At 38.9% G+C, this 21,418-nt stretch overlaps 1 protein-coding gene across 2 annotated transcripts in view; it reads left to right on the top strand.

Moving 5' to 3' along the window:
* The window catches only part of glra3 (glycine receptor, alpha 3), a 54,224-nt gene that overhangs the window by 5,843 nt on the left and 26,963 nt on the right, over positions 1 to 21,418 (top strand). For both annotated transcript variants that reach the window (XM_018700962.2, XM_051070894.1), the window contains exons 2-3: positions 16,883 to 17,013; positions 19,768 to 19,835. In XM_018700962.2, coding sequence (XP_018556478.1) covers positions 16,883 to 17,013; positions 19,768 to 19,835 — 199 coding nt within the window. The remainder of the gene's footprint in view (positions 1 to 16,882; positions 17,014 to 19,767; positions 19,836 to 21,418) is intronic.

The raw sequence follows: 21,418 nt of genomic DNA, 5'->3' as shown, positions 1-21,418 counted from the left end.
TCTATTTTGCAGTACAAAGCCTTTCCAATCCATTTATGGCATGTTATGTAAGTGTTTGCCATGTCCAGAGTGTACTGGATAAAACTGAAAACTGTTTTAGGAAAACATCCACATCAATGTTGTCAGGACATTCAAGAAAAGAAAAGAGAATGGTTATAACACTTCTTACCCTTATTTCAGTTGAACAAAATTTTGTTACATCAGTATGATAGCCACATGTAATAGTTTTTACTGACAAATTTTCTCAGTGTGAAATTGTCCTACAATTGTCTACATATAAATGTCAACATAGGTGAATAATAACTGCTGTGCTGTACAGTAATAGAGAATCACTGCTAGTTGCTGCTGTTGTAACAATAAATTCAACAAAAATAGGGAAACAAACCATCTGTGTCCATTGTATAAGACTAGTGTGTCACTGCCTCAATTGTAATGGTGCATGTCAAATATGACCAAAAGAACACTTGTTACTGCTGAAGGAAACATGTGGCTGAAAACCACAGTTAAGTGGTGCTCTGCCAGGCTGTGTGTATGTGGTGCTGGGAAAGTGAAGGGGGAGGCGAGGGGGGGGTAGTCTCTACACTAAATGAACATTTGGCTAAAGGCAGTAGTCGACCCCATCCCTGTCACAGCACTGGGCTGTCCTAGGCTGTAATGCCAAAAATACCCCAAGGGTAGCTGGGTAATGCAGTGTTTCTGATGTATGTGTTAATCCAGCACCTAATTAGTCTGTAAAAGTACTACAGCTGCAAGTAGTATGTAGCCTTTCTAGTCTAACTGTTTTCACCTCAAAGTAAGTTCAAGTGCCCGTCACCCTCAAATTGAAATATCCACACAAGTTGTCTCATCAGCACTAGAGAGAAATTACTTACCAAATCGAGTTTGTGGGAAGGGGGGAAGGTGAGATTTCATAAGACAGTTTCATACAGAAGTCAATCAGTCAGTAATTGGTGAAAGTAAAGGATTGTTAAATTTGACTGTTTGCTTGGGGAGGCAGCTCTCTTCATAAAATGAAAGAAATCAAATGAGCAAGCAAATATGCATCTGCAAACATCTTAGGCCCCCCAGTGGAAAAACATCTTGTAATGCCCCTCCTCCTTGTGGTTGTGGCTTGGCCTCTGTCTGGCTGTGCTCATGTCATGATCTGAATTTCAGCAGGGACAATGTAGAAAGAATCAAAAAAGTCTTCTCTGCTGCATTGTTTCCTGTGATGCTGTTTCTTGTAACACATACTGGTTTTTGTCAGACTGACAACTGGTAATTGCTCCTTTTCGATCACTTCTCTTCATTTTTCTGTAGCTCAATCTTTTCGCTTCTTATCTGCTGCTGGTCTCTGTCCTGCTGGATTTATTTTATTTTGATATACTGAACCTTGACATTTTCTGTCTTCATTTGCAGCCTATTTGCTGCCCTGTTAGCCTAGCAAGCTGTTAACTCTTAACATAGCTGTTTGCTGCCTCATTAGCTTAGCCTAGTTTATTATTTTAGCTTCTTGTTTTTACAGCTAATGTAACTAAAACAACATATTTTAATGGCTTGTTAGCTGTTCTGCTTTTGCAGACAGTGTCTCTCTGCTAAAGAGACATGTCCGTCAATAAGGACCGCTCCTTTCCCCTAATGTTACCTTATATGTTGAGCATGCTAGATAGTGTTAGCCACAGGCTCGACAGCAAGCCTGTAAGCACTCGCACAGCCTTGTTTTCAGTTTGTATACATCCCTGTTAGTTGACATGGAAAGGCTCATAAGAGCAAGCAAACAGCCCTAGTCTGCAGTTAAACAACACACATTAGTTGGAGCAGCGGGGGGGCTCTATCATTTGCAGTGTTCGTTCAGACACTGTTTATGCGTACCTAGGGCCAGAGCTGTTGACTGGTTCACTGATGCCAACATTATTGCCCATGTTGGCATCAGTGACATTATGATTAAGCAGTCTTCGATCACAAAAGCTAGCCTAGCCAGGAAATTTGAGTTTGCCTGAAAGATGTGTTTCATTATCCATGCCAGGTGATAATGAAGTGTATTAGGCTTACATCATTGAACTACTGGCTGACTTGTCACTGCTGTAAGCAGGGATTTAATTCTGGGGGCGCCATGACTTGCTGAAAGGAAATTGTGTCTTCATGTCGTCGTATGTGCAGGCCCCCAAATTTTCTTATAAAAATACTCATTCCAGTTTATACTTCATCTATCAGCTTTTCATGTCGACCTAACTAACTAACTAACTAACTAACTCACTCTATCCTCAACAAGACCCTCAAATTTGGTTTTATAAGTATCAGATCACTAGATCAAGACATGACTTAATTCTTCAGCATAATCTGGATATGATTGGTCTGTGTAAAACTTTCCTACCCGAGTATACCAGTGCACATGTTGCTCGGGCTACTAAACAAGCTTCAGGTGAGATATTAATCTGTAAGCCTCTTTTCAATTTAACTTCTATTCTTGATGTCACTTTTAACTAATTTGAGGCTTTTGTAAAACCATCTCATTCAGCTAACGTTACCTGGCTAATCTTAGCTTGATTGAAGTAACATTAGTTAATTTGACCTGGAGTTCTTTGTTTTGGAATCCATAGTATTTAACTTTCTTTTGCGGGGGATACAGTGGGCAAGCCGAGCCGCCAGCCATGGTGACAGGCTCAGTATTTTGAAGTGACTGGAAAGATGCAGGCTCCACTTTGTGGCAATTCAAAATAAATCAATATAGGACTGTATGTTGGCAGGCTTGCATAGATGTAAGTATCTTCAAAAGCACCACACAATATCTCCAGTGCATCAACAAAAAAAGACTACAAATAAAAACTAATGTGCACATGTGCCCAAAAGCATGCAAATATACACAATGTATGCAAAAATGTTCCACCAAAATCATACACAAAAAATAACAACACATCTGAATGCATACCATGTCCCAGCTAATGATAACTAACCCAACTAAACATACTGTGTGCAAACATGGGAAATAGTTGATTAAACATGTTAATATGACTGTAAGTAGTTAATAACTTACAGATGAAGTCGTTTTGTGAACTTTAAGGTGCTGGATTGGGAGGATTTTACACTGTGATGCTCTCTCTATCAGCCCACTAGAAAAAGGACCTGTTGAACATAACTTCCTGGTATTCTGGGCTCAATTCTTTCAGAGCTGCTATTTTTACAAACCACTAGGTGATGCTTAAGGGCAAACAAAAGAAACATTGTTTTCAGTTCAGTCCACACAATTGTCACTCATTGGCAGCAAAAAACTTATAGTAAAAAATTCAAAATACTGACTCCAATACAAAGTCACTCGTGAGGATATTAACGACTATCACCACTCATGATTATCCCAATGATGGAAATTCACTACGACACACAACTTATTGTGAGTGTTTTTTATTCCGATGGCCAATAAAGTTGTAAATCGCCCCATCCCAATTCAGCATTATATAAATAAACCTGACTCAACTTGTCTGATGCATCTGTGTGTATTCCAAAGGCTAATTTTTCCCTATCTCTATCTCCTTAGTAAGAAGGCAATCAGTTGTAATTGAGTAGGCCAGTCATCCTGTTCCATGTTGGAAGGTCCCCCATGATAACTCCTACAACTGTGATACATCATAAATTTTTAATCTGGCCAGGCAGAATGGTCTGTGTTTGAGCTAACAGTGAAACGGCCAGCAGCAAATGATTACATATTCCAAATCTGTAGTGGTAGGAGGTTGTGGTTATATCAGTGCACCAGCTGATCACTGTTTTCTTGCTACATTGTTAATCATACAGAGGAGCTTAAATGGCGAGCCACTGGTGAGTAATTATGTTGTGGAGCAGAACACAGACATCCATCCATATTTCAAGTTGAACATCAGGGGTAGGTCCAGTTTGTTTGTTCTTTTTGGCCACAGATTAAAACATGGAATGACATCATCCATGCAGAATAGATGATGATTTAGTAGGTTATATATGTCTCTTTAATTGTACAGAAGAACATTTAATCTCCAAAAAGCTCAAAATTGAGTTTTGGTGTTTGGAAAACCTGCCTAACACCAAAAGCAGATAAGCATTACTAAATAATTTTCCAAAAAACTGCCTTGTGTGTGAAATTTTTGTATTTGATTAAGTGTGGTCATCAGTGCAGTAGGTGTGACAGTTCAGACAGCAGCAGCGTCTCAAAGTGCTCATGTCCCCGCTTATGGACCTTTTTGGCCTTCTTTTTAAAATCACACTGCTTTTTCTTTTTCTTTTTCTTTTTTATCTTACAGCTTCTGGTGCTCAGTGCTCACATGACTAACTGCATCAGTGACCTTCTGCCACTCTTTTTGTTTGAAATGCCATTGCTCAAGCCTCCAGACATCTGTTGCCCTTTTTCGGCTTTCTTCTCTAAAGTTTTTGTACATCATAGGACATTCTGTTGCCTGCCATTGTCTACAACGTCTTACTTAAATAACCCCTCTCGTGGTTACACAGTGAAACAGATGTGTGAAGATGTAGTATGTCTCACAATACAGTACCTATCTGCATGGGTAACATTTCTACAATTATTAACGCATCAATTATGGACATTATTCTAACATTAACAGGTACATGTGGGAGTAGACACCTGCAGACTAATGTGCATGCAATTCAAATCTCAGTACAGTACAGTAATTTACATAAATTATCAAATTTATTCTAGCATGATGCAGTCTATTAATGTGCATTACGAAAAGCCCAAAAGATGAAATTGTTGTTTGCAAATAAAACATTCAAAACTGAAGTTAAGATGAGGAATATTGTGGACATCTCTGGTGATAAACTGTGTAAACTGAACCTCTTTTTAAATTTGCCTTAATGGCAGTGCAAGGTCTAAAAAGCCTTGTAATACATTTCACTCAGGCCCTTCAGCATCCACAAATCACACCCTACAATAATGGATTCTTAGTAATTTCACTTTCCTGTTCAAGTTTTGCAGAGAATTTGTTGCCTGCTTGTTGCCATGCTGATAGAGATAGAGTGTTATGTAATTGTAGGGATAAACCAAGGTCTCCTAGGCAAACTCGGTATGGCCAGATGCAAAAGGCCTCTTCTCTCTGTCTCTTCGTGTTGGCTTCATGAGGATGTTTTGTTGCATAATCAGAGAACTAGTTATAAATAATTCTGTCAGCACTTCAAACCAAACCTCTCCCAAACAAGGCTGGGCTTTTTAGCATCTTAGTTGTGGAGAGCAGGTGATATGTTGTTTTTACTTTCAGATGAATACTAATGCTGAATCCTTGAAACTGTGAGTCTGCAGCATTCTACAACACATAGAATATATTGGCTCAACCTGAATGTCCACAGCCAGTGTCACAGTATACTATACTATACTATACTGTACTGTACATGTGGTACAAGTATCATTTCCTGTGATTCAGTATTCCACTTAAATTAGCAATTCAGAGATGTAATTATGGTATATTATAATTATAATTGTCTCACCTGTCTTATGTTTTGCTATCCAATGGAAGATGTTTGGCAGTGTCTTTGTGTAGACCTTGCCCCTTTTATGTGATTCTATCTAGTGAGTGTTTCAGATATATTCATTATTGATCCATGTGCACTCTCAGTTATAGGGGATATGTTAAACAGCTTTGTCCATTGGTTGATTGGTAGAATGTCAGGTGCAATCAATCAGAACAATATTATGAACCCAATGCATGTTTTGATGTCTAACTTCCTATGGCTTCCATGCAGTGGTCAGGTGATGGCTTACAGTCATTTTCTGAAGGGTATCTATCTTTCCTAGCTCTGTTATACAGCAATGATGCCGGTGCTCCCCAAGCATCTTTTGAAAACATGTCAGTGAAACTGTGGGGGATGTTTTTTGCCTCTCTGTAGGTCAGAAAAAAAATGCCTGTACTGCTTAAAGAGCAGCTTTACCAAATTTCAATTTGATTCCTGTGGCTCTAGTTTTGGGAGCACACATACAGTATATGAATAGCATTTAACTTGCCTCTGCCCTCCCTACATTAAAATATTTCTCAGGTCAGTCAAGCTGAACAGCAAACCATTGCCCCAGACTCTAGTGTGTGTGTGTGTGTGTGTGTGTGTGTGTGTGTGTGTTTAGCTGCATTCATCCTTCTCTCAAGTGAGATCACCTGTCCCTAAATGTTTGGCAGACTTCAACTGGCCACTGTGCCATAAAACAATAATTGATGGAGTGCTGCTGAAATGGTCATCCTTCTTACAGGTTCTCCCATCTCTGCAAAAGACCTCCCTAGATTTCTTCCTAAATCACACAGAAATAAACTTCAATAAATACCCCTCCTAAGAAAAATACAAAGAAAGTAATAATAAGAAAAATGGGGATAGAGAGAATAAAATAGATTTGTGCATACATGTAAAGATATATGTATACATGTGCAATGTTCATGTGTATGTGCTGTATTTATAACTAAGTATCTATAATATGTTGTTATCCAACCTGAATTTTAGTACACTGATAAAGGTCATAGGCTCAAAGTTTAATGTTTTCAGCAATTTATTGTAATTTATTTTAATTTATTGTATATTATGTTACAACCTCATGCTAAAATCTTTTAAATATTTTTTTCCTTCATCAACCTACACTCAGTGACCCCATAGTGACAAAGTGAAAACTGAATTTTAGAAATTTTGGCAAATGTGTTAAAAATTAAAAACTGAAATCACATTGACAATGTCCTCTTGGGTTGGCAAGCTTTGCACACCAGCAATTGGGGAGACACAGTTTTGGCTGTGTGCTTAAGTCATTCTCTGTTGGAAGGTGACCCTTTGACCCAGTGGCCCCTGAGGTTCTGACTGCTCTGGTCCAGGTTTTCAAGTATTTATAGTATATCACTGTACTTTGTTCCATTACTTTCTTCCTCAAACCAGACCCACATGATGCTGCCACCACCATGCATCACTGTTTGGATGGTATTGGGCAGGTGATGAGTACTGCATGGTGTCCTCCAGACATGACACAATTGAGGCCAAACAGTTCAATCTTTGCTTCATCTGATCAAAGAAACATGTTAATCACACCTTTAGATATCTCAAGGAAAGTTATAATCGAAAGCAACTGACAGTTGGACCAGTCCCAGCCTGGTCAGCTGTGAACATGAACTGATGAAGCCTCTTGGATGAGAGGTGAAACGTCTTCTAGACTACAACTAAGTCCAGTTGCTTTCGATTATAACTTTCCTTGAGATGAGTGAGAATATTCACAGGCTCACACCTTTTTAGATGTTTTTTTTTTTTGCAAACTCCAAGTGGACTTTCACTGAGAAGAGGCTTCTGTCTGGCCACTTTGCAATAAATCAGAGAAATGTGTGAAGTTGCAGTGATTGCTGTCCTTCTTGAAATAACTCCCATCTCCACACAGGATCTCTGGAACTCAGTCAGAGTGACTATTAGGTTCTTGGTTGTTTCTATTGCCCAGGCCTTTCTCCCCAGATTGCTCAGTTTGGCTGGGCCTTGACACAATCATGTCTCTGAGCTCTGTAAATAGCTCCTTTGACCTCATGGTTTGGTTTTGCTCTGATATGCATTGTCAGCTGTGACATCTTATATAGACAGGTGTGTGTCTTTCCAAATCATGTTCAATAAATTGAATTTACTATTGGCATACTCTAATCAAGGAGTAGAAACAACTCAAAGATGATGAGATGAAGATAAATGAGAGGCACCTGAGCTAAATTCCAAGTGTTACAGCAAAGGGTTTGAATACTTATGCCAATGTGATATTTCAGTTTTTACTTTTTAATAAATTTGAGAAAAAGAACTATAATTTTTGTGCTTTGTCATTATGGGGTATTGAATGGTTAAGTGTAGGTTGATGAGAGGAAAATGTATTTAAATTATTTTAGCATAAGGCTGCAACATTAAATAAATTAAATACCTATTTTAAAGAGCATGGTCTAGACCTGCTCTATATGAAAAGTGCCTTGAGATGACTTTTGTTGTGATATGGCGCTATATAAATAAAACTGAATTGAATTGAACTGAACATTACAAAATGTGAAAAAAGTGAGGGGGTCTGAATATATCCTAAATGTACCGTATCTGGCTATTCGAAGAGTTCATTGTCTTAACTCATGCATCTTTTATGAGGACCATTTCTGTATTTTTTCATAACTTATCATGTTTTTAAAATTTGGTTAAAAAGTCAATTGCAAGCTGGTTCGTTTGTACGTGTGTTCTTGTATTGTGCATGTGTGTTATTGGCATATGTTCACAATCAGCCATTACAATTTCCATTTAGAAATTTTGGCAAATTCTAATTGAGCACAAAGAAAAGACCCACAGAACTATAACCCACCATTATTCTAATTTAGGTTAAGCATAATGGGCTTTTTGAAGCTCTTTAACCAAGGTGAGTCTAAATGTCTAAAACACCAGTGGGAGACTGGGACAAACAGAGACAGTTACTAAACAGCTTATTCGAACCCAGACTCACAAAAGCTCAGAATATACCGCAAAGGTTCAAATAAGAGGCCAGAAGTTACCACTAAGGCAGACGGAACAAACTGGCGTTGAGTGACGAGCAGACTAGGGTGATGAACAGGTGAGGATGAGACTGCAGCTGTGCCAGTGCCACGCTATGCCCCTGTGGAAAAAGCACACACACACCTACACACAGAGGGAGAGGGGAAGGCAGGACAGAGACAAAACCAGGGTAGGAACTAAGGAAGAGGAGGGGGACCATAACACAGTTGCTTTTTTCCTAAACAGTGATGCGATGGAAAATTTGCTAGTTTCATTTATTGTCAAAACCAGTTTTGTGGCTTGTGTGTTATACATCCTCATGTTGGTAGCTTGGTGGATTACGCAGTGTAAATAGCTGAAGTCTTACCATGAATGAAATATTGTGTTCACTTCAACCCCCACCCCCACCCCCACCTAGAAACCAGTAGTATATTTGTTATTTTTCACATTATGTAGAGACAACAATGCTAACTTTAGCACTAATGGTAGCAGTAGTAGAAGCAGCAGATTAAAATAGGAAAGAAAAAATAGCTTGAATATATTTAGCGCTCGTCTTTGAATGGCTTTGTGTGTGAGAGAGACCGTAGTACCAGATTAAAAGCTCATCCATTATTGATAAGCACTGGATGTTATGCTGTGCCTCTCTGTATTGCTTCCTACAAGAAAGGGAACAAGAACAGAGAGGTGTAGCAGAAACCTCAGTAATTTAGCAGCTGATTTAAGATGCTCTGAGTTGACAATTCTGCATGAGTGTGACTGTTAACCATACCATTTAAAAAAAAAAAAAAAAAAAAAAAAAAAAGAAACTCGTCCAGGTAGAGGTGGAGAAAAATCGATACCATGGTGAGACTGACTCATAAAATAAGAGACTATGGCCTCTAGTTTGATGGCAGTGTTATTCAGTGGACATAAATGACAGCATCAGCTTAATAATAATTACAGCTCAAAACTTAAGATAGAATGTTTATCCTTCCCATTTTACAATGACAATGGACAGTGGTCATATAGAGAGCTGTAGTCATGTCACGTCAGTTCTGTTCTGTGTTCCACCAGGTTATATTACTTATTGCTATCTCTTTCAGCATTTTTTGCATTTGCATGTTCTTTAGGTTTTCTGACCATATCCTTAGACAAATCAGCACCCACTAAAGCACCTACAAGAAGTTCAAGCCTTCTGATTCTGATTTTAATTGAATTAATAATGATTACTTTGTGAGCACAAAAAAAAAACCAACTGTTTGAAACTTGAAACTTTACTAGTGCAGCAGCAAGTCATACTTAGTAGTTCTAATCTCAACTGTCAAAAAACTCACATATTTGAGTCCTCTCTTTTCTGCTTTTATTGGGGTCTCAACTCACTCATGGACTCTTTTGTCAAGTCCACGATGTAGAACCAATGGGAGATGGTCTAAATTTTGACAGGTGAAACCAGTGGCTGGGTCTAAATTTAGTTTGTGCGTCAGAGTTCCTGGACCTACAAAAGTATCTCCTACATGGTAGTACTGTCCAGTTGCTTAGAAGCTGCAGACTTCTTCACGTTCTTCACGTAGTGAAGATAAGATAATCCTTTTTCAGTCCCACAATGGGAAATTTACATTGTTGCAGCAGCATAAGTGGAAAAATGAAAAAAACAGAAAAAGACATAAATACAAGTAAAAGACAAGATAAAAACAAGATAATGCTATAAGAAATATACACATAAGAACAGTATAAACATGACAATGTAATACAAAATATTACCAGAAGAGCAATATACACAGGACTTTATACATTGAGGCAGAAAATGAACTAAATACAGATATTGCACATTTTGAAATGGAACACACAATGAATGACTGATAGCAGCTGTTTTGGATTAGGATGGATTAATTAAAGTGCAGAAACCTAGTGAAAATGGTCCATGTGAGTATGTGGTGTATTAGGAGCAGTGCTGGTTGTAGAGTGTGACACTAGCAGGAAGGATGGACCTGCGATACCTCTCCTTCACACACTTTGGGTGAAGCAGCCTATCGCTGAAGGAGCTGCTCAGTGCTGTCAGACTGTCCTGCTTGAAGTGGAACCCGTCCATCCTCTCCCACCACCCCCACGGGGTTAAGGGGGCACCCCAGGACAGAGCTGGCTTTCTGGATCAGCTTGTGCAGTCTCTTCCTGTACACTGTTGAGATGCTGCTGCCCCAGCAGACCACTCCATAGAAGATGGCTGGTACAGGTTTATGCTAGTAATTGATGTCTATTGATGTTAAAAATAAGAGAGTGTTTTTAGCTGTCCCATCTTTAATCTGTGTGCATGGTTGTAAGTCCCATTCATTCATGGTGGCATAACTGGCGTAACACAGAAACAGAAAGGAATTTTTAGAGGGGTAACCACCACCACTAGGATTCTAATAAATCTGATGTTTCATCTGCATTGACTGCTAACTTTGGCAGTGGAAATGATCCAGATTCAACATTAACTGAAGCTTCAGCAGCACCTGAATTCACTGCCAGGTAAAAACACTGTTGGGCTGTTAACTCAGAGAAAGATTAACAGACAGACACATATATATATATGATGTTGGGCATGACTCACATGCTCCTAGCAGACTTGTCCACATCCATGGGCAGATTCACCCAGACAGCAGACGAGTGTGTGTGGTGATGCAGCAACCAGTAAGCAGCTCTACACTTGTTTTCCAGTGGTGTGTTTCTGTGTCAGCGCTCTATGGCTGAAGGCACAATGAGAGTTTGTATTACTCCCAAGCTTGACAGTACTGCAATCAGACATGACAATGACAACAGATTTTTTTCTAATGGTATCTTTTTCCATAATCATAACAGGGATTTGTTTCCAAAGATGATGAGCTTAACTGTTTTTTTGTTTTTCTTTCTTAATTCTTGGGGTACCAGGGACAGTGTCCTGAGATCTGAGGAGATATGAAATATCAACTTTAATTTTGTAATCACACGTGATGATTTATATGTTAACAGTAAGCCATAACTGCTGGCATTTTTTTTTTTAATTTTGTGATTGATAGGAACTGACTAGCAAATAGGAACTAAAGTGAAAAGAAGTCTATTTAGCAGAAGATTATTAGATGAATATATTGCCCTGTTTTTCTGGTCATTGCACTCTGCTTGACATCATCTTGTCTCCAAGTTGCTGAGATCTCTCCTCCAACTGATGCCTTACTCTCTGTCGCTCCTGGTCTCCCAGAGCTCATTTTAAATGAATGAGGACTGGTCTCTTTGTCTCTTGCTGTCACTGCCAGCATGAGTGTATGCTTTGAAGAAGTTAATTTAGTAATTAAACTCAGGGTGCACATCGTTATTCTGGATTGTATAAGGTTACTTACTTAAGGTCAGTTGGTAGCTAATTCCAACTGCCAAACTAAAGGTTGATGATCCTGAAACTACACTTGGTTGTTGATGAATAGGGGCATATGGATGTGTGTGTCTTTGTGTATTTAGCAGTATGACCCTTGCACTGAGCAGAATTATTTCTGCAAATGTTCCCTCTTGTCCCAACACATACAGTGTAGTTTCAAGGTCATCAACCTTTACTTGGTATTTAGAAGCTCCTATCCATTCACCCCAGAAGAGACGCACACACATAAACACATTCTTATGCGATGTCTGTAAAAAACTGAGTAATACTTTAATGGCAGCAATAATTCAATTCAATTCAATTTAATTTATATAGCGCCAAATCACAACAAAAGTCATCTCAAGGCACTTTTCATATAGAGCAGATCTAGACCATGCTCTTTAAAATAGGTATTTACAGAGAGAGACCCGACAAATCCCACGATAAACAAGCACTAGGCGACAGTGGCAAGGAAAAACTTCCTTTCTTTTAAGAGGCAGAAACCTCAAGCAGAACCGGACTCAGGGTGGGCGGCCGTCTGCCTCGACTGGCTGGGTTGAGAAAGAGGAAAAAGGGAAGATATTGCGTTAGTAACATGTAATATGGGATATGAATCCATACCGATGGAGAGAGAGAGAGAGAGAAGCTCAGCACATCCTGGGAGATCTCCTGGCAGTCTAGGCCTATTACAGCATAACTTAAGGGATGGTTCAAGCATGAGCCAGCCTAACTATAAGCTTTGTCAAAGAGGAAAGTTTTAAGCCGACTCTTAAAAGTACAGAGGGTGTCTGCCTCCTGGACCCAAACTGGGAGAAGGTTCCACAGTAGAGGAGCCTGATAGCTGAAAGCTCTGCCTCCCATTCTACTCTTAGAAACTCTGGGAACCACCAGTAAACCAGCATTCTGGGAGTGGAATGTTCTAGTAGGATTGGAGGAGACTATGAGATCTTTGAGGTATGATGGTGCCTGACCATTAAGAGCTTTGTAGATGAGGAGGAGGATTTAGAATTCTGTTCTGGATTTGACTGGGAGCCAATGTAGAGAGGCTAACATGTTTCTAGTTCCTGTCAGTAATCATGCTGCAGCATTTTGGATCAAATGGAGTCTTTAGAGACTTGTTGGGGCAGCCTGATAATAATTGCAGTAGTCCAGCCTAGAAGTAAAAAATGCATGGACTTGTTTTTCTCCATCCGTTTGAAACAGAAAATGTCTAATTTTGGCGATATTATGCAGGTGAATGAAGGCAGTCCGTACAATTTTGTTTTATATGTGTGAGCTAAAGGATATATCCCGATCAAAGATAACTAGATTCTTTACAGTGGAGCTGGAGGCCAGGGCAATGCCATCTTATGTAACTACGTCATTAGAAAATGTATTTCTGAGGTGTTTGGGACCAAGTACACTAACTTTGGTTTTGTCTGAGTTCAAAAGTAAAAAGGGGCTTGTCATCCAAGTTTTAATGTCCGTAAGGCATGCCCGAAGTTTGGCTAACTGATTGATTTCATTAGGCTTCCTTGACAGATAAAGCTGTGTATCATCATAAATTTATGGAGTGGTTCCTGATAATGTTTCCCAAGGGAACCATATACAAGGTGAAAAGAATTGGTCCAAGCATTGACCCTTGTGGTACTCCATGTCTAACTTTTGTGTACATGGAAGAATTGTCGTTAACATGAACTAACATAACTGAAGTCTATCCGATAGATAGGTACCTTTAATGCCAATAAAATGCTCCAGTCTCTGTAAAAGGATGTGATGGTCAATCGTATCAAAACCAGCTCTGAGATCTAACAAAACAAGTACAGAAACAAGTCTGTTGTCTGATGCAGTTAGGAGGTTGTTTGTAACTTTTACAAGTGCCGTCTCTGTGCTATGACACAATCTAAATCCTGACTGAAAAACCTCAAATAAACTATTATCTTGTAGAAAGTCACACAACTATTTTGCAACTGCTTTCTCCAGGATCTTAGAAAGAAAGGGAGGTTAGATATAGGTCTGTAAGTGGCTAATATGTCTGGATCTAGAGTGGGCTTTTTTAGAAGAGGTTTGATTACAGCTACTTTAAATGACTGTGGCACATAACCTGTTAACAAGGACAGATTTATCATATCTAATACAGAACTGCAAATTATGGGCAGAGCTTCCTGAAGCAGCCTAGTTGGGATGGGGTCTAGGAGACAAGTTGAAGGTTTAGATGCTGAAATAACTGAAGTGAGCTGGTGGAGGCTGATGGGAGAAAAACAGTCTAATTTAGGTTTCACAGCTGATTCTATGGATCCTGTGTTTTGACATAAATCAGTGCTGGTTGATGGCAGGATGTGATGAATTTTGTCTCTAATAGTAAAAATTTTATCATTAAAAAAGTTCATAAAATCATCACTGCTGAGGATACTGAGGCTTGTATCCCTAATACATGGATCAATAGAGCTGTGACTCTCTGTCAGCCTGGCTACAGTGCTGAAAAGAAACCTGGGGTTGTTCTTATTATCTTCTATTAATGACGAGTAATAGCACTGCACTATCAGAAGGATTTCTAGGTGCATGTTTTTGCCTATTGATACATAATCCAGTAATATGAATTCAAAAGTGATTTAAAGTGATCTGATAAAAGGGGATTCTGTGGGAAGACTGTTACATGTTCAATATCGATACCATAGGCCAAAACAAGGGTATGATTAAAACAGTGAGTGAGTTTATTAAAACACTGAGAGAAGCCAATACAGTCTAAAATTGGAAAAAGCAGAGCTAAGGCTGTCATTGTTGACATCCACATGAATATTGAAGTCACCTACTATAATGACTTTATCTGTTCTAAGTACTAAACTTGAGTATATCAGAGTATGGAGGAGGGCGGTACACTACAACAAAAAAATTGGCTTTAGTGTTTTCCACCTTGGATGTGACAGGTGACAGGATGTTTAGGTTTAGGGTTGATTACTAAACTGGAATCGAAAATGGCTGCAACTCCACCTCCACAGCCAGTGTCTCTGTGGATGTGAGTATTAATATGACTGGGGGAGGGGGCATGGGATTCATTCAGGCTAACATACTCCTCCTGACACAGCGAGGTTTCAGTCAGACAGAATAGATCAGGATGATAAGCTGAAATCAAATCATCAACTAGTATGGCTTTAGATGAGAGAGATCTGATATTAAACAATCCACATTTAATAATTTTATTTTGCTGTAAATTTGAATTGGCTGTGTTGATTTTTATTGTTTTTTTTATTTTGATTTAGTTAATTCAAATGGTCGGGGGGCAGACACAGTCTCTATGGGGTAATGGAGGGGTGACTGATCTAAAGGAGGCACAGAGAAGCGTGTAAGACTGCAGCTCTGTCTCCTGGCCTGAACTCTGGATTGTCAGGGCTTTGGCTTCCTAATAAACCCTGTCAGATTTCTAGATATGAGAGACGCTCCATCAAAAGTGGGATGAATGCCGTCTCTCCTAACCAGACCATGTCTCCCCCAGAAGTTCGTCAAAATGATCTATAAAGCCCACGTTTTCTGGGCACCACCTCAACAGCCAGCGGTTGAGTGAAGACATGTGGCTATACATGTCATCACTGGTCAGATTGCGCAGGCTGCAATGTAATGTAAAATGATGATACCATGTGATTAGAGAGACTGACAAAATGTACTACACAAAGCACACCTAAACAAGCATAACTTCGTTGATGAAGCAACACACATAGCTGTGGCAGTTTTAGTGTGACCGCAAACCATTCCTACTAGGGATGTGCATGAATAATCGATTAGTCGATGAATCAACACGGTAAACATAGTCGATATCTATTTTTAACAACTGACAATTTTTTATTCAACTAATTTTCAATCAGATGGAGGTGGGAGAAAAGACACGGAATTAATGTTTATGGTTCTGTTGCTGAGCACTGCATCTCGCACTGCTCACTCTGCATGGTGCAAGCAAAAGCCTGGAACAGACATCATCAATAAAATGAAGCAAGATACTGGATTATGCCGGAAGAGGTTATTTTAGTAGTTTCATGTTCAAAATAAGTTTAATAAGGGTCTGCGGGCTGATAACCAAGCTGCTGCTAACGTTAGCTCATGTTGTTTCTAGATGCTCAGCTTGTTTTTAGGTTAGGATTCCTTCAGTGTTCATTGTTCAGGAGGTTTTTACTGAGAGCTAAATTATCCACGGAGGCTTCATTTAATAAAGCAGTTATATATTTTTTAAAAAAATCAGTATTTCTCTGTGACGCGGACACAGGATGTTGAGAGCAACTGTTTGCTCAGCTAGTTTCTCTGATAACTGAAGATCCAGACATCTGATGACAAAAATCCTTTATCTGGTTCAAGATTAGAGGTATAACATTATATAAAGTGATTTATTTTTATGTCTGGCCATTTGGTCAACAGCCGACGTTTACTGATTTATTGTACCTAAAGGCTCGTGACAGCAAACAACAGGAACAAATAGCTTGGTGACTTAAATGATTTCAGATGATATGCAGCTACAGCTCGGAAAAAGAATCTGATGGAAGCCAAGAAAGTAGCAACAACAACTAACGCATGCACATCTCTCACGTCAGATTTTTTCACCTGCTGTTACATTGACGGTGACTGGAAGATTTGGGGTTCTGTACTTTAGACTTATACTTATTTAGAGTTATATTACGGTTACACATAGATGGCCATTATAAATTATCTTTTCAATTTTCAATTTTTTGATGAGTCTTGGAGTAGTAGGCATCTGTACACTGCACTGCAAAAAACATGACTTGACATGACAACATATTATTGTTTTGGTTCGGGTGGAGGGCACGTGTTAATGATGACGTTACGACTAATCAATTAATGCGACTAGTGTGACTGTCTCTGAACATATCAAATTTAGACTTCCTAAGAAATTTTCCTAAATGATTGAACTGCTTTTTTTTTTGAGTTTTAGATTAAAATGTTCTCTTTTGCCTGGTGTTAGCTAACATCAAAGCTGACATCAGCAGTCAATACTTCAGTCAGTATTGTGCATTACATCAGTTGAACAGGGTAGCAAAATACAAGCATCCTCCTGTGAGAATATCACAGATGATTACTTGTATTGTTTGCGTTTTGTTTCTACTATAGTGTGGGTCAGTGCAAGGAGGTGGACAATGCTGCACGGACACGGCAGGCCCCAATGTCTCCCTCTGATTTTCTGGACAAACTGATGGGGAGGACATCAGGATATGATGCCAGGATAAGACCAAATTTTAAAGGTATTCACCTCAGACCACCTTTGTGTGTCTGATGAACAGAGCCCCATAAGGTGCTTTTCACAATAAAGTGAATTTTCCTTAAAACACATTTACAGTATGCAACAGTAAAATACACAGACATATATCTATATCTATCTATTTATCTGAAAGATATAGAGACAGATAAGGTTTCTTCAGTTTTAACTGACTAGTGGGGAGACCAGGCATTTAATGTCCTGTGAGACTGTTAACACTTTAGACACAGAACTGAATCAATGTCTGAGTAAAAGAGGGAACAGACACTGGAATAGCAATATGCCGCGTTCATGTGGTTCTGTGTAATCAAAAAAAGGCAACGTATTTGAGGGTCTCATTAACAACAGTATTGTGCAGTGTTTGTGCAAAAGGGGCTCTTGAGAGTCATTGAGGTCATGTGTGAGTGGATGGCTTTTTTTACTTTCCTTAGGAGATCTTTTTCTGTGTTCTCAAATGAGTGTCCCTTGTCCTTCACAGGTAGCTGGACTGCTCAGTCCTGACCTGAAGAAAATGGCTCTCTTATATTGTGTCAAGCACTTGTAAAGTGATTGTTTTGTTTCTTTGCTGTATTGAATTGCATACACTACATTGCTCAGCTTATGCTTTGGTGTCGTTGGGCTTATATAATGTAGGTATTCAGGTACGTAGACAACATGGGTCAAAATCAAAACACGGGAGTTAGAAGCCCTCACAAAGCACATCAGTACAGTGGATAGCAACATCAAGTTCACTTGGGGGGAAACGAATGAAAGAGGAAATGGTCTGGCCCTCTTGGACAGAGTAGTGCACATTGAAGATGACAGAAACCTCAGCATCGAAGTATACAGACCAAGATCAGTATTTACTTATTGAGTCTCCCACTGCAACACAAGCTTGGGTTTATCAGAACCCTACACCAGCAACCTCAGAATGTGCCCACAGGGACAGATGGAAAAGACAAGGAGCAAAAATTTATCAGGGAAGCACTTAAAATGTGGTTACCCAAAATGGGCCTTTGTCAAAACCACAAAAAGATGTAGAACAGATAGAAAGGAAAACAGCAAGAAATAGAGCAACATTGTCACTCACAAATTCAGGAGGACATTTAACAGTTCAAACCAAATAACACTCTGAGGCAGAAGCTTGTCCACTCTAAGATCACAACACCCAGACAGAAGCTGAGCAATGTAGTGTACACAATTCAAAGCAGCGGTTCTCCGCACATACCTATACACTGGGGAAACAAAATGACTTCTTCAGAGGTGCGTGGCACAACACAAGAAAGCCAATTCCTCAGGTTAGGACTCAGCAGTCCACCTACATCTGAAGGACTATGGAGCTAGAACAGTGACATTAAGATTTGGCATTGAAAACAGAACCAAAACTGAAAAAGGAAACATCGCCATTGAATATTTGTATTGTAAAAAGTTGTATTGGCACTGAAAAAAGTTTTCCTGAAAATAAAAGAAAAAAAATACTACCTCAAAATATTATTATCTTACTTTATGATCACATATTTTGTATCATGATGTGCTTTTCAAGCAATGATCAGCTGGTTTTTTTTGTTTTTTTTTTTGTAAAATCTGTCTGCTTTCAATTTTTTTTTTTTGTTTGGTTTTTTTTCAATGTCACTGCTTTTTAGTTTCAATTCTGTGTCACTGTTTTGGCGTGGAGAGGCGGGTCGGGAGGGGAGGGGCAAGGAGCACTGGTGGGCAGAGTAACCTGCTCTATGGATTAAAGACACAGAGACAGGCAGAGAGAAAGCGAGACATGGCGCATCTGAAAACCACCTTTTAAAGGTGTCAGTTTTATGTAATGTTGCTGGTTTGATGTCAATATGACTATCAACAAATCTTTTCTATTTATGCCTGGAACTGCGCATGTCATGATTAGGGGATAGGGGAGACCTGAGACACGCCAGCTCAAGCCCGGTGTGTCGCTCGGGTCTGCAGGTCATTTGCATATTACTGCCGGTGACACACTGCCAGAGTTGCATTGTCTATAATAGTCTCTCTCCCTGTCTCTGTGTGTGTGTCTTTAACCTAAAGTAAGATGATAATATTTTGAGGTTGTAATTTTTTGATGTCTGTGTTTTATTTTCGGTAAAACCTTTTTACCTTTACGATACCTTTTTACTTTTAATAACTGTTTCACTGCCAATACAACTTTTTACAAAACAAATATTTCAATGCCAATGTTTGCTTTTTCAGTTTGGGTTTTGTTTTCAAAGCCACATCTTAATGTCACTGTTCTAGCTCCATAAAGAAAAAGGGACACAGCAATGTACACATTTTGGCCAGAGAAAAAGAGAGAAGCTATCCATGTCATGATGACCATCACTAAACAGTGTTGGCTGATATTATATATCAGCCACCAAAAATGCATTCTTGAGATCCCTCCCCAGATAGCTTAACACCCATTCGCACTTCATTACTCATATAACCTTAATGACTTGCATGAAGGAGGGGTGGGTCACGGACTGTGGCCTCAATGACTTTCAAGGTGTTACGAGGTTAAATGCCTGGTCTGCCCATAAATTGATTAGAACAGATGAAGCTTTTTGGATGAAAGGTGAAATGTCTTCAAGAACCCAATCAGTTGCCTTCATAAAGTGTTTATGACATAAACATTCAAAAGCACATTCAGAACAAACATTCATGGAACATTCATATACTCAAGCAACTCATTAGTGTCTCTTTTAAATATATATTGTATTATTCATATTATATTTATCTGAAAATTCTATCTCTCCCTCTGCAGGTCCTCCAGTCAATGTTTCTTGTAACATTTTCATCAACAGCTTTGGCTCCATTGCTGAAACCACCATGGTAAGTAATAGTGACTTTACATGGAATTATACTGAATTAGCCTAAAGGCACAGAAGTTTTACATAAACTTTGTTTAATCTAAAAGCATTCCTACAGAAACACTCAAACTTGATTTAAACTGCATGTAATAGATGTCCCTTAAAGCAAAATGTAGTCATCATTGGTGAGACACAACAATGTCATGTTCACTACAGAAGGAAAGTAAGTAGAAATGCTCTCACTGAACATCAAAACTGGGGACAGATAGGAGCCCTATATTTGAAGATTTTTAGTACTAGTACATGGCAGGCAACAAATAGCAACAAAACTTTACAATAATCAAGTCTTGATGAAACAAAGGTGTGAATTAGGATCTCAGTGTCTGCCATGGAAAGAAAAGACTGAATCTTAGCTATGTTGTGTAAGTGAAAAAATGCGGTCTTTCATAGCAAAGGATTACAATGATACCACCTACAACATCATAAACTGTTAAGCCATGGTGAATTAATTTATTTTTTTAACAATCAATTTGTTCATTAAACTTGACAATAGACTGACTGTAGTAATAGCACCAGCTACAGCCATGGCCAAAGGCATAATGTTTGTGGGTTGTCTGTCCTTCCATCCATTTGTCCCATTCTTGTGAACATGATATCTCAGGCATACTTTGAGGGAATTTCTTCAAATTTGGTATGAACATTCTCTTAGATTCAAGGATGAGCTGATTAAATTTTGGAGGTCAAAGGTTATTGTCACTGTAAGCTCATGTCAAGATTGAAAAAAGTATGTGAACCCCAAGGCTAATGACTTCAACCAAAGTTAATTTGAGCAAAATCTGGAGTCTAATCCTGAAATAAGGGCATAAGTATGGGTTAGAGCTTACTTATTTTTACTTATAAAAATACTCAAACTTTTGAGTTTGCTATTCCCAAGAAGCATCTGTTGATGTTAACTATGCCTCGCAAATAGGCATAATAATGGGATTTAGGATTTCCTTCTCAGAAAGGAAATCACAGTATCATCACTGAATTCCCCATATTTACCTGAACAGTTTATGATGTTGTGATCATTGTAATCCTGGACCATCAAAACATAATGGCAAGTGGTTGTCTGTGTTATCATGTTTGGTTCAGGAGATAGGATACAAAATTCGTCGTTCAGTTGTGGTGGAAAGTAGAAATGACCACCATGGTCGCCATATGATGTTTTTATGAAGTTTCATGCTTTTATGAAAAAGTGAACATTTCACCTCAAATTTGGTCAGTGCAAAACTAGTTGGAGATGACTTTTGCTTTGTGACATGAAACATTATCAAAGGGATGCACATGATTAGCAACAATAGTCAGATAGGCTGTGGCATTCAAATGATAATTAATTGGTATTAAGTATGCCACAAAATCATTCTGCACATCATTGCACTACCACCATCAGCCTGTACTGTTGGCACGAGGTATGTTGGGGCTATAGGTTCATGCTGTTGATACTAAATTCTGACCATACCAGGCTACATTTTTCCAGTCTTGAGCTGTCTAGTTTAGGTGAGGGTGTGCCCATTGCAGTCTCAAATTTCTGTTATTGGCTGACAGGAGTGAACCCTGACGTGT

The sequence above is a fragment of the Lates calcarifer genome, linkage group LG5, assembly GCF_001640805.2.
Source record: "Lates calcarifer isolate ASB-BC8 linkage group LG5, TLL_Latcal_v3, whole genome shotgun sequence".
NCBI lineage: Eukaryota > Metazoa > Chordata > Actinopteri > Centropomidae > Lates > Lates calcarifer.
This window is presented reverse-complemented; position numbering and strand designations above follow the sequence as displayed.